At 44.9% G+C, this 14,660-nt stretch overlaps 1 protein-coding gene across 2 annotated transcripts in view; it reads left to right on the top strand.

Moving 5' to 3' along the window:
* Positions 1-14,660, top strand: part of LARS1 (leucyl-tRNA synthetase 1) — a 65,326-nt gene that overhangs the window by 25,552 nt on the left and 25,114 nt on the right. For both annotated transcript variants that reach the window (XM_029051056.2, XM_029051057.2), the window contains 12 exons: positions 696-921; positions 3,195-3,282; positions 3,386-3,462; positions 4,044-4,097; positions 5,230-5,370; positions 6,713-6,790; positions 8,463-8,548; positions 8,882-8,947; positions 9,059-9,141; positions 9,535-9,673; positions 10,122-10,334; positions 12,931-12,988. In XM_029051056.2, coding sequence (XP_028906889.1) covers positions 696-921; positions 3,195-3,282; positions 3,386-3,462; positions 4,044-4,097; positions 5,230-5,370; positions 6,713-6,790; positions 8,463-8,548; positions 8,882-8,947; positions 9,059-9,141; positions 9,535-9,673; positions 10,122-10,334; positions 12,931-12,988 — 1,309 coding nt within the window. The remainder of the gene's footprint in view (positions 1-695; positions 922-3,194; positions 3,283-3,385; positions 3,463-4,043; positions 4,098-5,229; positions 5,371-6,712; positions 6,791-8,462; positions 8,549-8,881; positions 8,948-9,058; positions 9,142-9,534; positions 9,674-10,121; positions 10,335-12,930; positions 12,989-14,660) is intronic.

A 14,660-nucleotide genomic window follows, 5' to 3' on the forward strand; every position in this document is an offset into this window, starting at 1 on the left:
CGTGCTGCCATCTTAGTCTTTCGGGCAGAGTGCGTAGCCTTTTGGAACTGTATCCTACTGATTTGCTGCTCTTCACCAAATCACAGAGATGCCAAATCCAATGAAGTCCTCACTCACTGGCCACCAAGCCTTCCAGTCTACCCGTTTTACTTTTTGGTCTTGTAGCATTCCTGTAGAAGCACTTGCATGGGGTTTTTTTGTTTTGTTTTTTGACAATTTCCAATCCGCCAGCTTCCCAGTTGGATGGGCAGCTTAATCTACCGTCATGACTTTCCTCACGTGTCTCCTGGACCCCTCCAACAATCCCTGGAACCACTTCCCTCCCGGGAGTGGGGTCAGTTCCTATTTTTGGTCTCACCCCTCTCTAATAAGAATAATAATAGTAGTAGTATTTGTAAAGGACTTACTGCGTTTCAAGGACTGGGGTAGATACGAGGTAATCAGGTAGGACACAGTCCCTGTCCCACATGGAGCTCACAGCCTGAATCCCCATTTTACAGCTCAGGTAACTGAGGCCCAGATAAAGTGAAGTGACTTACCCAGGGTCACACAGCAGACAGGTGGTGGAGCTGGGATTTGAACCCATGCCCTCAGGCTCCCCGGCTCATGCTCTTTCCACTCTCTCCGGGTTTTCCCCCTGCTTTCATTTTTAAATCCACGATAAATGTCTACTTTAATGTTTTTCTTTGTCCTAGTGGCCTCAGAGGGAAAAATATTTTCTTGGTAGCTGCAACACTCAGACCCGAGACCATGTTTGGACAGACTAACTGTTGGGTGCGGCCAGATATGAAGTACATTGGATTCGAGACAGCGGACGGTGATATTTTCATCTGTACCCAGAGAGCTGCCAGGAACATGTCTTACCAGGGTTTTACCAAAGACAATGGCGTGGTCCCCGTGGTCAAAGAGCTAATGGGAGAGGTGAGTATGGATTGATGTGCCTGGGGTTTTAATGTGGCGTGGGGAAATGCCAGGCTCTGAAGTTCGAGGAAGTGGTCTTAGTAATTCACAGTCCTCGTCAAGAGATCTAACTCCTCCGTCAACCATATTCCTATCTCCTCAGCCAACCGTAATTTTACGAAGAATAGCCTCTTGTCTTCGGCAGGTTGGCAAGGGAAGTAACAAGCAATATTACGTTGCTAGTGGATGGGTCACGGGCTTTGGAGTCAGAAGGACTTGGGTTCTAATTCCCGCTCTGCCGCATGCCAGCTGTGTGACACTGGGCAAGTTACTGAACTTCTGCACCTCGGTAACCTCATCTGTAAAATGGGGACAAAAACTGAGCCCTATGTGGGACAGAGACTGTGTCTGACCCAATTATCTTGCATCTACCCCAGTGCTTAGAACAGTGCTAGGCACATCACATAGTAAGCGCTTAACAAGTACCGTGATTATTATCATTATTGCATGACTGAGCCATATCGGTGTCTAACGGCTAACTCAACAGTCAATCCCGTCTGCTTCAGTTATGTGATTTCGGAAGGGATTTGGAAAGCTTTTGAAATTTGAAAGGGGAGGGAGTTCCAGGCAGAGACGAGGGTGTGAGCCAGAGGTTGGCTGCAGGAGGGACGTGAACGAGGCACAGTGAATAGGTTATCTTGAGAAGAGTGAAGAATGTAAAGCTAGATCTTAGTGGAAGAAGAAACTTAGAGGAAGAGAGCTGATTGATTAAAGGCAACGGTTAGGAGTTTTTCTTTCAGAAAGGAAGGGAGAGACGTGCAAAGTGTTCTTTCAGAAAAATAATCCAGGCAGCAGATTGAAGTCAGGCCTGGAGAGGGGAGAGTGAGGAGGCCGATACAGTGTTCGAGTCAGGATATCACGGGGCTCTGGAGCAGCTTAAGGATTGTTTGTATGGGGAGGGAGGGTCAGATCTTGGGTATGCAGAGGATAAACTGGCAGGATTTGGTAACAGATTGATTATAGATGTTGCAAAGAGAGTAGAGTCAAGGGTATAATGTCAAGGTTCTGGGCCTCGAGGATGGGAAACAAGATGGTGGAGATGAGGGTTTGGGAGGGAAGGTGAGTAGTTCAGTTTTGGACATTCTAGGCTTGATGTGCCGACAAGATATCCTCCCAGAGATGTCCCGGAGGCAGAAAGATATGCAAGATTGCATAGAAGGTGAAAATTGAGGGCTAGTGTGACCTTGGGCAAGTCACTTAAATTCTCTGGGCCTCAGTTACCTTATCTGTGAAATGGGGGTTAAGACTGTGAGCTCCATGTGGGACGGCGACTCTGTCCCAACTGATTAACTTGTATCTACCCCAGCCCTTTAGAATAGTCCTTGGCATATAGTAAGTGCTTAACAAATACCGTAATTATTATTTTTAGTGAGGTAAATTTGGGAGTTATGCTCATCTGCATCCAAATACCCATCTTTCTATTCTCTTCTTCCTCTTATTAATACATTATTTTGAGTCTCTCCCAGTTAGATCGTAAGCCCCTTGAGGGCAGGGATCAGGTCTACTAGTTCTAATGTACTCTCCCAACCCCTTAATTTTGTGCTCTTCATGCAGTGGGTGCTTTGCTCAATTCTGGCTTCCCTCATGCTGCAGATAATGGGGGACACACACCAAAAAATGGGTGGTCAAATCAGGAAAGGGGGAAGAGAAGGGCAGGGGGCCAAAATTGTCAAGGTGTGCTCCAAATAATAGGGTACATGGTACCAATCATATGAAGTTTACAGTTTTGCTCTTCAAAGTTGGTCATAGTAAAAAAGAGTTACTTGTAACTCTTTGCGTAGGTTTATTTTTCTTTCAGAAAGAAAAGAAAGGAAGAGCATTATGGATTACATTTCCCCAAATTTGTCCACAAACACGAAAAGCAAATATCAAATTTAGAAAACATTTTTAAGGGACGTAGCCGGGAATTTTTTTTAAACGGAGATTCATTTTTCCAATTCATTTCTGAAAATGAATTGATAATCTAATCAGCTCAAAGTTTGCATGGCAGAAGAAAATAGCTGAAGTACAGTTTGGGAGTTATACTCATCTGCATCCAAATACCCATCTTTCTATTCTCTTCTTCCTCTTATTAATACATTATTTTGAGTCTCTCCCAGTTAGATCGTAAGCCCCTTGAGGGCAGGGCCATTTTGTTCTAAATTGGAAGTGGAATCATGCAATGATTTTTAAAAATCACTTCACACTCATCAGTGGTTTTTCCTCGTTTCACAACAGATATTTGTCTTTTTCAGGAAATTCTTGGGGCAACACTCTCGGCACCTCTAACGTCATACCAGGTGATCTATGCTCTGCCGATGCTCACAATTAAGGAGGACAAAGGTAAAGTGTACATCTAGTTTTGCATTAATAGGGGGCATTCAGGTAAGCCCAAATACCACGTGTATTATTGTTACAGTTACTACTGCTTTGTTTTTTCTCTAAGGCACTGGGGTAGTCACAAGTGTCCCCTCTGATTCACCTGATGATATCGCTGCTTTGAGAGACTTAAAGAAGAAACAGGTTCGTGTTGTGTCGAATTTACAAAGTTCTCATTTGCTTGTCACCCATCCGCTTTGTACGGGGGCTGCTGAGCCCCACCGGCCAGGACCAGATTGAAGCGAGGGAGTTGAAATCGACGCAACCCCCTATTCGTTTCGAGTCACACAATTGAAGTTCCCACTGATTTCTTTGGTAACCTACGCCTCGATGCTTGCAGTGCTTTATAGCGGTTTGTATTATTGATAGAATGAAAAAAGAACTTCCTGATATTTCATTTTGAGTTGGAATCGTGCATTTCATAGTCGTATTTTCCGTGTGATTTTGTTTTATTTTATTCCGAATGGTCAATGTCCTGTTAAGACCAGCTGTATTTAAATCGATCGGGCCTCAGAGGTTGTGAAAGACTTTGTGAGCCATTCCATGACTCTTTTCGGTTTGTTTCTATGTTGTAAACAGAGCCGAAACCAGTTTTTTTATTGAAAAAAAGGCCTATTAATTTAACCTCCTCTATTCCATTCAGGATGCCAAGTAAAGAGTAAACCATAAAGAGCTATGAGATGGATAATAAAGTGTTTATCAGATGTTCATATCTTCACTTATAGGCTTTTAGAGGGAAATATGGAATCAAAGACGAAATGGTCCTGCCTTTTGAGCCGGTAAGCTTTCTAAAATATTTCTCTTTGAACCGGAAATGAAGGAAGGTGGGAGAGAGGGAGGTTTGCTTAGAGGTTCTCTTTATTGGTTTTTGTGACACTTGTTGGGAATTAAAGAGGAATGAAAATCAAATAAATCCAGTGCAGGGGAGAAACTTGGGAAATAATATTTTAGCACTTGATGCTTGTGGTTCCGAAGTGACAATTTTTTTTTCAGTGGTATTTGTTAAACGCTTACTATGTGTCAAGCACTGTTCTTAGCACTTGCATATATGCTTTGCTTAAATCATATATTATGAGAAGCAGCGTGGCTCAGTGGAAAGAGCCCGGGCTTGGGAGTCAGAGATCATGGGTTCGAATCCCAGCTCTGCCACTTGGCAGCTGTGTGACTGTGGGCAAGTCATTTCACTTCTCTGTGCCTCAGTCCCCTCATCTGTAAAATGGGGATTAACTGTGAGCCTCACTTGGGACAACCTGATGACCCTGTATCTCCCTGAGCGCTTAGAACAGTGCTCTGCACATAGTAAGCGGTTAACAAATACCAGCATTGTTATTATTATAAATCACTTTACCAGGACACCTGTTCTTGACTTAAAAAGAAGAAATTTGCCACATTATTCATGAATGCTTAATTTTTAAAAACCTCATAGACATGTTTATTTTTTACTTTTTCAGTTACTCAGTTTGGTCCCTGCACAAGAGACTTGGAATTCTCAATAGACAATATCATAATGAAAGCTAGAAATTCTTATAATAAATCAACAATCCCATTTTCTTCTGCTAAAGTTATAGTCTCTGTTGTTATTTTCTGCAATATTTTTCCCAGTCCTGTAATGATTTTCTTAGACCATATGCATATTTCTGCATCAATCCCTGGTGATTATTGGGATTATTTTCTCTCTCTGCTCCAAATCTGGGAATTAACTTGCCACATAGACTAGACAAAGCCAGATAAATCTGAAGTTAAAAAAAAATAAATAAACCCAAAAAAACCAACTAGAATGGCTCCACTTCAGGGAAAGGGAGGCAGCCAAAACGGTCCTTTATCACATAATATTATGTACACGGTGAGCGCTCAATAAATACCATTGATGATGATACTATTAGTGAGGTCTACCCCTGCTTTCTTTTCCAGATACCAATCATTGAAATCCCAGGCTTTGGAAGCCTCCCTGCTCCAACTATTTGTGACGAACTGAAAATCCAGAGCCAGAATGACCGAGAAAAACTTGCGGAGGCCAAGGAGAGGGTCTATCTGAAAGGATTTTATGAAGGTGTAAGTAATACTAGTGGCTTTCCATGGGGTGAGTTTTCTCCATGAATGGTAGCATCTTAATTACACTTGGTTTAAAAAAGACTGAAAGGTGAAGTGGTAAAAATGTTGAAATGAAACCATAGGCATTTTTGGGAATTACCCATAGGGTCATTTTATTTCCACCAGACTCTGCTTTTTGACTTAGAAGTTAGGCTAATTATTTTTCAGTCCTATTAAGCCTGCAGTCTTTTGTACCACTAAAAAAAATGTTCAAAATTTCATGACTTCTAAGTCATTTATAGTGACCTCCCATTCATCATCCTCATCACCAGTACCGAACATTTACTGATTGTGTACTTCAAGCATGGCGATATGAGGTCTTCCCAGCAGCGGAGAAGATACTGTAACTGTCTTTAAGGACAGTTCAGTCTAAGCTGTTACTTTATTCACTGATCTTGTCGATTGTGAAGTGAGTAGGGTGTGATTAAATGTTTATGTCACTGGTGCCCAGCTATGTTTTTTGTAGTCTCCGGAACTAAAAGATGAGCTGGGAATTTGGGATAAGGAATCGGGGTGGAGATGCGGAGAACATTTGGGATCGAGGGGATGTTTTGAAAGGAAAAGCCCGATGCTGTCATTCATTTGTTTGCGTGTGATTGGGGCTGGAAGATAAGGTTAAGAAAATCGTAGGAGCCATGTGGGAAAATCAAAATTAAATATCTGAAATGTTTTAAGAAGCCTTTAGGAAAAGTGGTTCTGTTGTTTAGTGGGAGCTATCAGCCTAGACTGAATCCTCTATCCTTTAAGGGTGAGTCAGGATTCCCTCAATTGCCTACCAGGTGTAGCCTTTCATGTTTCCTGGAGAAGGACTAGAAAATTATTTGAATTGCTTCTTCTGTCTTCCTTTTGGCTTTGTCTCCTGTGACCTCACATTCCGTAAGTGTGTTGACCGAGTTCTTGGAATACAAGTTCGTGGCCCAGTTAGGACCTGCCTGCGAGAGGTCTGTCTCGTTCGTGGCAGACTTTTTTTATAATTGGGAGAGGCCCAGGACATCTTGACCAGTGCATCTCCTACTTCTTTCTGTGCTTATGCAATCACAGAGTTTCCAGCTCATCGGTCATTATGCCAACCCAGGGCATCCGAGCCCTCCCTAGAGTTCCACATAAAACAGTTGCAGTGTGCTTTTCTTAATCTCGCATAGAGCATACCTGTTGGTGGATGTAGGTCAATTTTATCAGAGTAAATCCTAGTTCCTGCTTCTGATTTTTGATACGGAAGTTCAGAACCCACCAGGCAGAGCATTGGTGTTCTTTATTCTTCTTATTTAACAGACATAACCCATCTTTTTCCCTATCCCCTTAGGTAATGTTGGTGGATGGTTTCAAAGGGCAGAGGGTTCAAGATGTCAAGAAGACTATTCAGAAGAAGATGGTTGATAATGTAAGCGCTAGGTTATCCTCCGGGGCTTGTCCCAGCAGGGTAACTGCTACATAACACTCTAAAGGTTGACTTTAACAGAAGCACTTTGAAAATAGCATTCTAGAAGCACACTGTAGAGTGAAATGGAAGTTGTATTTTGGAAGGGAAAAGTATTTCACTCAGCCGTTTGAACGTTCTGAGTATGAAGTGCTATTGCTCACATTCTATAGCGTAGCATTTATATAGAGACATGCAAGTTGACTTCCACCATTCACAGGAAGTTACATTCTGCAAACCTTATATATTTGGCACTGTACGTCTATCTCCATCGTTGATTCTTTGTAAATATTCCCCCGGGTGTCAACTGTTGTGCTCTGAGCACAGTGATGCTCAGTCTAGGGCTGTGCACACTGAGAGTACTCAGTACAGTGCTATCTGATCGGTGGTCTGACCAAGGGGACTCTCAGTTCAGTGAAGCAGTGGGTTCTAATCCCAGCTCCGCCACATCTCTGTTGTGTGACCTTGGACAAGTCGCTTCACTTCTCTTAGGCCTCAGTTACCTCATCTGTAAAATGGGGATAAGAGTGTGAGCCCCATTTGGGACAGGGACTGTGTCCAACCTGATGAACTTATATCTACCCTAGCGCTTGGAACAGTGCTTGGCACATAGTAAGCACTTAACAAGTACCATTATTATTATTACTATTACCGCTCTGGGCCCAGTAGGTTATCCATTAGCAGTCTATGCATAGTCGGACTCAGATATGATCCCGAGTGGCGATAGGGTGGTGAGCAGAAAACATTTGTTAGTTTCAGAAAGAGCTTGTTCAGCGATGAAAAAGGATATTCAGTCTGGCTTTCTAATGTACAAACTATATAACAAATGTCACAGTCTTCATGAAGTAAATTTTTCTCATGGTCTACTCTGTGACCTGCCATACTGATGTATTTACATCAAGCTTTGTTCGATGTGGCTCCGTGCTTTTCATTTCTTATATTTTCTCGCTCCCATTCATGTATGAAAGGTCAACTTAGATGAAAATGCTTTTGTCCTGAGAGCGCGGAGGGTCTAGGGTCTAGCACCATAACACAATCTGCCAACTTTTTTCCGTCTGAGATGGTTACCTTAGTTTCACTCCCAGCTGAGAAAGGAAAACTTTTCAGAGGTAGAAAAGTGAGCAAGTGGCTTGTCCTCTCAATTGCAAACGATGTAATTCTTTTGACACACGTTGGAGAGTGGAAAGGCAAATGGTTACCTCAGAGGGACGGGTGATTCCGTTTTCATCAACTCATGGAAGATACCGTAAAGAAAGCCTGGTGACTGTCGGGTAGTGTCTTTTTTTAAAAAAAAAGGCAAGATAAACACATACTATGTATCGAGCACTGTTCTAAGCGCTGGGGTAGATACAAGCTAATCAGGCAGGACACATCCCCTGTAACGTGTGGGGCTCAGAGGCCAAGTATCGAATCCCCATTTTGCAGTTGAGGAAACAGACGCAGAGAAGTTAAACGACTTGCCCAAGGTCAAGTAGCAGGCAAGTGGCAGAGACGGGTTTAGAACCCAGGTCCCCTGACTCCTCAGCCTGTGCTTTATCCACTGAGCCACCCTGCTTTTAGTCAAAATGGATTTCATTCTCCCTCAGAGAGAGGTGCTGTCTGTCGCGCATAACTGCACGTCCTCTTTTCATCCTAGGGCGAAGCACTGATCTACATGGAGCCCGAGAAACAAGTGATGTCTAGATCTGCGGACGAATGTGTCGTGGCTCTGTGCGACCAGTGGTGAGTCCTCGTTCTGCAGGGTGGAGGGATCTCAACTGGTCACTTGGCCAGTCACTTGACGTTTACCCTTGAAGTCATCTATGCACTTGGATCTGTGACCTTTGGGCATTTGATATTCACCCCACAGCACCGATGTACGTATCTTTGAACGATTTATTATAAATTATGCGTATTAACGTTTGTCTCCCCCTCTAGACCGTAAGCTCGCTGTGGGCAGGGAACGTATCTACCAACACCTGTACCGTACCCTCCCAAGAGCTCAGTACGGTGCTCTGCACATTGTTTGCACTCAATAATTCCCCTTGCTGCTGACGTCAATCTGCTCACTTCCAGGTACTTAGATTACGGAGAGGAATGCTGGAAGAAGCAGACATCCCAGTGCTTGAGGGATTTGGAGACGTAAGCGATGAGAGAGTGTGGACGGGGGAAGAGGATGGGGGTCGGGAGGGATGGAAAGAGTGTGTGCACCCGAGGAAGGAAAAAGAGGCGTTCACCGTCTTCTCGCTTCAGATTCTGTGATGAGACTCGGAGGAATTTTGAAGCCACCCTAGGTTGGCTACAGGAACACGCCTGCTCCAGAACTTATGGTTTAGGTAGGTGAATCTCACCCCCCCGTCTACTTGTCAGTAGGGCAGATGCCATGTGCATTACCTTTCCAGCACTTGCCCTTCTGAATCACAGGGAGGAGACCAAGAGGGTCTGGTGCTAGGCACGGTGGGTCCACAATCCGGTATCCCCCGCTGAGGTGCCGTTTTCTCCGCCCCCAGCTTGGGCCTTCCGCTTTGTCTCGGTTAAAGAAGCGACCAATCGTTTATCCGTGTCATTTTACCCAGTTAGGGGTTTCTTTTTCAAATTCAATCCCGAGGACGGTGTCTTCAGACGTAGAGTTCGAAATTCCATCCTCCCAGTCCGGGGCTCCTCAGCCCTCCGCTTAGGTTCGCCGTCGGAGTTATCATTGGGTGTTTTTCCTTCCTCTCTCTTTGCAGGTACCCGTCTGCCTTGGGACGAGCAGTGGCTCATCGAATCTCTCTCCGACTCCACTATTTACATGGCATTTTATACTGTCGCACACTTGCTGCAAGGGGGTCACTTGCGTGGGCAAGGAGACTCTCCTCTTGGCATCAGGTTGGTTGGAGAGCAGGAACGGAGGGAAGAGGGTCAGGTTCTGATTTTAAGGGTCAGAGCCCTGAGGCCTGTTGCTTTGATTTGCATTTTAAAATCTGAGCTTTTTTTTTCCCCCCTTTCGACGTGGGTATCGGTGTGTCTGGGATGTCCTCTCTGGCAGAATCTTGTTAAAGTGGTGGCTGTGTGTTATTGGAGTAAGAGGCAAAAATAGATCGTTCAGGGGCTTCAGTGGGGCAGGCACACTGCTGGGAGTAAAGCCTTTTCAATATCCTCATCGCCACCGCTTCTGCCTCCAACTCTGCCTTGAAATAAAGACTCTCACGTCTCGACTGGCGTCAAGATTGGTTTCATTTCCCGTCAACTGGGCCTTCACAATGTCCCTCGGCCCCCCCAAATTTCCATTTCTGTGCTAACCCTCTTTACGGAGAACCTACTTCTTTCCCTTCAGGGCTGAGCAAATGACAAAGGAAGTGTGGGATTACATTTTCTTCAAGCAAGCTCCATTCCCCAAGACCCAGGTTCCGAGAGAAAAGTTAGACAGGTTGAAGCGGGAGTTTGAATCCTGGTATCCCGTGGATCTGCGAGTGTCGGGCAAGGATCTCGTTCCCAATCACCTGTCGTACTACCTTTACAACCACGTGGCCATGTGGCCCGACCAGAGGTGAGGACTGACGTAGAAGACGAGTCTCGGCAGCGGGTCGGGAAGAAGGGGCCTCGGTTTTCCCGATCGTGGCCCGCTTGACGTGGCTCCAGCCAAGCGTCAGGGTCAGCTGGGGGGGCGGGAACGCTCGTCTTGGTGGTGATAAGAGGCAGAATCATTATTGCCTGTTGAAAGTTGAGAACCTGTGACCATCTTGTTTGTAGCACGGAGCTCTAACAGGATAGTTCGGGGAAGCAGCGTGGTCTGGCGGTGGAGCACGGGCATGGGAGTCAGAAGGAGCTGGGTTCCGATCCTGGCTCAGCCCCTTGTCTACTGTTACATCGCTTCTCTGGACCCCCGTCACCTCATCTGTGAAATGAGGGTTAAGATTGAGAGACCCATGTGGGACAGGGACTGTATCCAACTTGATTATCTTGTATCTACAGCACTTAGAACGGTGCTCGTCACATAGTAAGCACTTAACAAATACCATTATTATTTAATCAATAAGTAGACAGAAGCATTATTGCCTGTTGAAAGTCGAGTGCCTCATCACTTTCTTGTGGCCATCTTCTTTGTAGCCTGGAGCTCTATAGGAGGGTGACATGATCGTTTGGAGAAACAGTGTGGCCTAGTGGACAGATTGTGGGCCTGGGAGTCAGAAGGACCTGGGTTCTGATCCTGGCTCTGCCACTTGTCTGCTTGTGTGACCTTGGATGGGTCACTGAACCTCTCTTTGTTTCAGTTCCTCGTGTGAAAAATGGGGATTAAGACTGTCAGGAACTGTGTCCAACCCAATTTGCTTGAATTTACCACAGCATTTAGTTCCTGGAACATAGTAAGCGCTTAACGAATGCCACAGTTATTATTTGGGGCCCACATTGAAGAGTCCTAGGTTCATATGAAACTGTAGGGAAAATTTAGGTCAGCAGGATATGTGTACCCTATTTGTGATGTGTCCCGGGCATTGATGTTCACTCCCCATCGGAGATAAAAGATGTCCAGGGATCTGAAATGACGACAGATGATCTGTATTATGGTTTCATGCCTCCCAAAGGTGGGATCTGTAGCGATCAAGAGTCAGTTGATTAAGGTTACGGGAGGGGAAGTCTCCAGGAGGAAACATCGCATCTCCTCACCTCTGGTTCGTTTGCTGAGGCTATCTGACTAGTTCAGTATTCCACCTTAGATATAAAAAATTTCTACTCTGGTTTAGGACATTTGGTTTTTACTGCTTTTTAAATATTTTTCAACCCAGTTTTCTGCGAAGACAGCCTTCGTGGAGCATTAGAAATTTCACACCTGAACAAAGGCAACCATTTCTTCTTAAGTCTCTTATCTAAAAAGAAACTGAGAAGTTTTAATATGGAAGCAAAAGAGTATGCTCTTTTCCAGGAAGCTTCATTTTTGTAGTTAATTCTGCTTAAAGTATTAAATGACTGGCTTCCGCAAATTTCAACAAATTCCTTGGCTGTCAAATATTGGTAAGGCTTAGGGCTGTAATGTTTTTTGTCTCCATGGACCTTTGTGATTCCTTTTTTGGCTCCGCGAGCGTAAGAGCCAAAGGGTGTTATTAGCAAGTCAGAGGAAGGGTGGAAGATGGTGCAGTGTGTATTTTCAAAGTGGTTGGCATTTGAGACGTGGGTGAACGACAGCACCGTCAGTGAGTTTTTTTGACAAAAGAGTAGTTAATTCTCTTTTCCTAACCTAGAGCCCAGCATTCAGGAAGCCAGCCACCAAGCTCCCAGCAAGTACATGCCAATATCAGGCTTATATTTCAGGGGAGATGTTCCCCGAGCGTTGATAAGAGTGAGACTGGGGCCCGGAGATTATCCTGGTGGTGTTATCCTGTCCTCCCAGAGCAGTGTGGTTATATCCGTACGGTTCTCCGTAAGAGCTAAGTTGGGCAGACCGTGAAGACCCCATGCAGTTTATAATAATAATTATGGTATTTGTGAAGCGTTTATTATGTTCCAGGCACTGTACTAATCGCTGGATTATAATTATTAGTATTATTATCTTCGTGATCACCATCATCATTAGTATTGTCAATATTATCATCATTGTCACCGTTGTTGTCAATAATAATGATGATAATAATGGTATTTAAATGCTTACTCTGCCAAGCGCTGGACTAGATACAAGTTAATTAGGTTGGACATAGTCCCTGTCCCTGATAGGGCTCACGGTCTAAGGAGGAGGGAGGACAGGGATTGAATTCCCATTTTTACAGATGAGGAAACGGAGGCACAGAGAAATTAAGTAACTTGCCCAAGGTAGCCCGACAGGCAAGTGGTGGCACCGGCATGAAAACCCAGGTCCGCGGGCTCCCAGGCCATGCTCTTCCCACTTGGCCACACTGCTTCCGTGCAGTAGAGCAGGATCAGTTCCCCAGGCTTACGACTGACGATGGTCTGTCTCAAGACCGCACCAAATGACTGCTCTCCACCTCTCGTCTCAGAATTGTTTTAAATGTACTTGAGGAGGAATCGGACAGCTGTTGTTGACATCCTTGAAGCTTCGTTTTATCCCCCCCCCCAGATTTCTATATGAAATGGTGATGTTCTCTCTGATTTTGATAATCATTTTCCAATTTTCAAATATTTCTTAAATGCAGCGACAAGTGGCCCGTAGCAGTGAGAGCCAACGGACACCTCCTCCTGAATTCCGAGAAGGTACAGTTCATTTCGCCATTACTCTTTCAACATCGTATTGCCCTTCTGTCTTCCACCGCACTTTCCGTCGTAATTAAGAAGCAGCGTGGCCTAGTGGATAGAGCCCGGGCCTGGGAGTCAGAAGAACCTGGCCTCTAATCCCTACTCTGCCACTTTGCTGTGTGATTTTGGGCCAGTCACTTCATTTTGCAGTGCTCCATCTGTAAAAGGGGAATTGGGATTGTGAGTCCCATCTGGGACAGGGACTGTGTCCAACCTGATTAGCTTGTTCCTACCCCAATACGTAGGATAGCGTAAGGCACATATTAAGTGCTTAACAAATGCCATTAAAAAAAATCTTATTTTATTTTCACAACATCCCCTTAAAGTTAAAGGTACAGGTGGTTTTATCCTTGATTTTACAGAAGAGGAATTGGAGTTCCAGAGAGGATACATGATTCCCCAGTTCATATAAACGGTCAGCAGTAGAACCCAGGATTCCCGACTTCCAGACCTGGGCTTATTCCATCCTCCCGGGCTTCCCTACCACCACCGTTATCTTCAACAGCACACATTAACCATCTGCCGTGTGGGGAGCACTAAATCCTGTTGATTCAACCTTCGCAAGATCGTTAAAATCCTTCCTTTCCTCTCCATCCAAACTGCTTCCCCGTTAATCCAAGCACTTACCCTATCCCACCTGGATTACTCTAATCACCCACCTTGCTGACTTCCCTGCCTCCTGTCTCACCCCACCCTAGTCCACACTTCACTCTGCTGCCCGTATCATTTTTCTACAAAAACGTTCAGGCCACGTTTCCCCACTTCTCAAGAACCTCCAGTGATTGCCCATCCACCTCCGCATCAGACAGAAACTCCTTACCATCAGCTTTTAAAGCACTCAGTCACCTTGGTCCCTCCTAACTCCCTTTGCTAGTCTTCTACTACAACCCAGTCTACGCACTTCACTCCTCTAATGCCAACTTGCTCACGGCACCTCTGTCTCTTTTATCGTGCCTCCGACCTCTTGCCCACATCCTGCCGCAGGCCTGGAACGTCCTCCCTTTACACATCTGACAGTGACTCTCCCCACCTTCAAAACCTTACTGAAGGCTCATCTCCTCCAAGAGACCTTCCCTAAGCCCTCATTTCCTCTTTTCCCACTCTCTTCTCTTCTCTGTTACATTGACTTGCCCCCTGTATTCATCATCCCTGTCCTCAACCCCACAGCACTCATGTACGCATCCCTAATTTATTTATTTGTACTAATGTCTGTCCTCCCCTCTAGACAGTAAATCCGTTGTGGGCGGGACATTTGTCTGGTACGTGTTATGTTGTCATCTCCCAAGTGCTTAGAACAGTGCCCTTCACACAGTAAACGCTCAATAAATATAACGTCGATTGAGAAACATTCACTAGATGGTAAAACAGGATGCCTGTCCTCAAGGAGCTTATAATCTGATGGGAGAGACGAGCAGACACATTGCCAAAATATGCAATAGGTAAAAGAGTAAGCGATTAGATATGAATGATAAAAAGAAATGCGGTCAATCGCTGGTGTTTATTGAGCATTTACCGTGTGCAGAGCACTGTATTAAGTGCTTGGGAGAGAACAATACAACAGAGGTGGCAAGCAATTTTGCTACATATAGCAAGCACTTAGGGCTAAAGGGGGAGACAGACCTAAATATAA

Source organism: Ornithorhynchus anatinus, chromosome X1 (genome assembly GCF_004115215.2).
Source record: "Ornithorhynchus anatinus isolate Pmale09 chromosome X1, mOrnAna1.pri.v4, whole genome shotgun sequence".
In the NCBI taxonomy this organism is placed as follows: Eukaryota; Metazoa; Chordata; class Mammalia; order Monotremata; family Ornithorhynchidae; genus Ornithorhynchus; species Ornithorhynchus anatinus.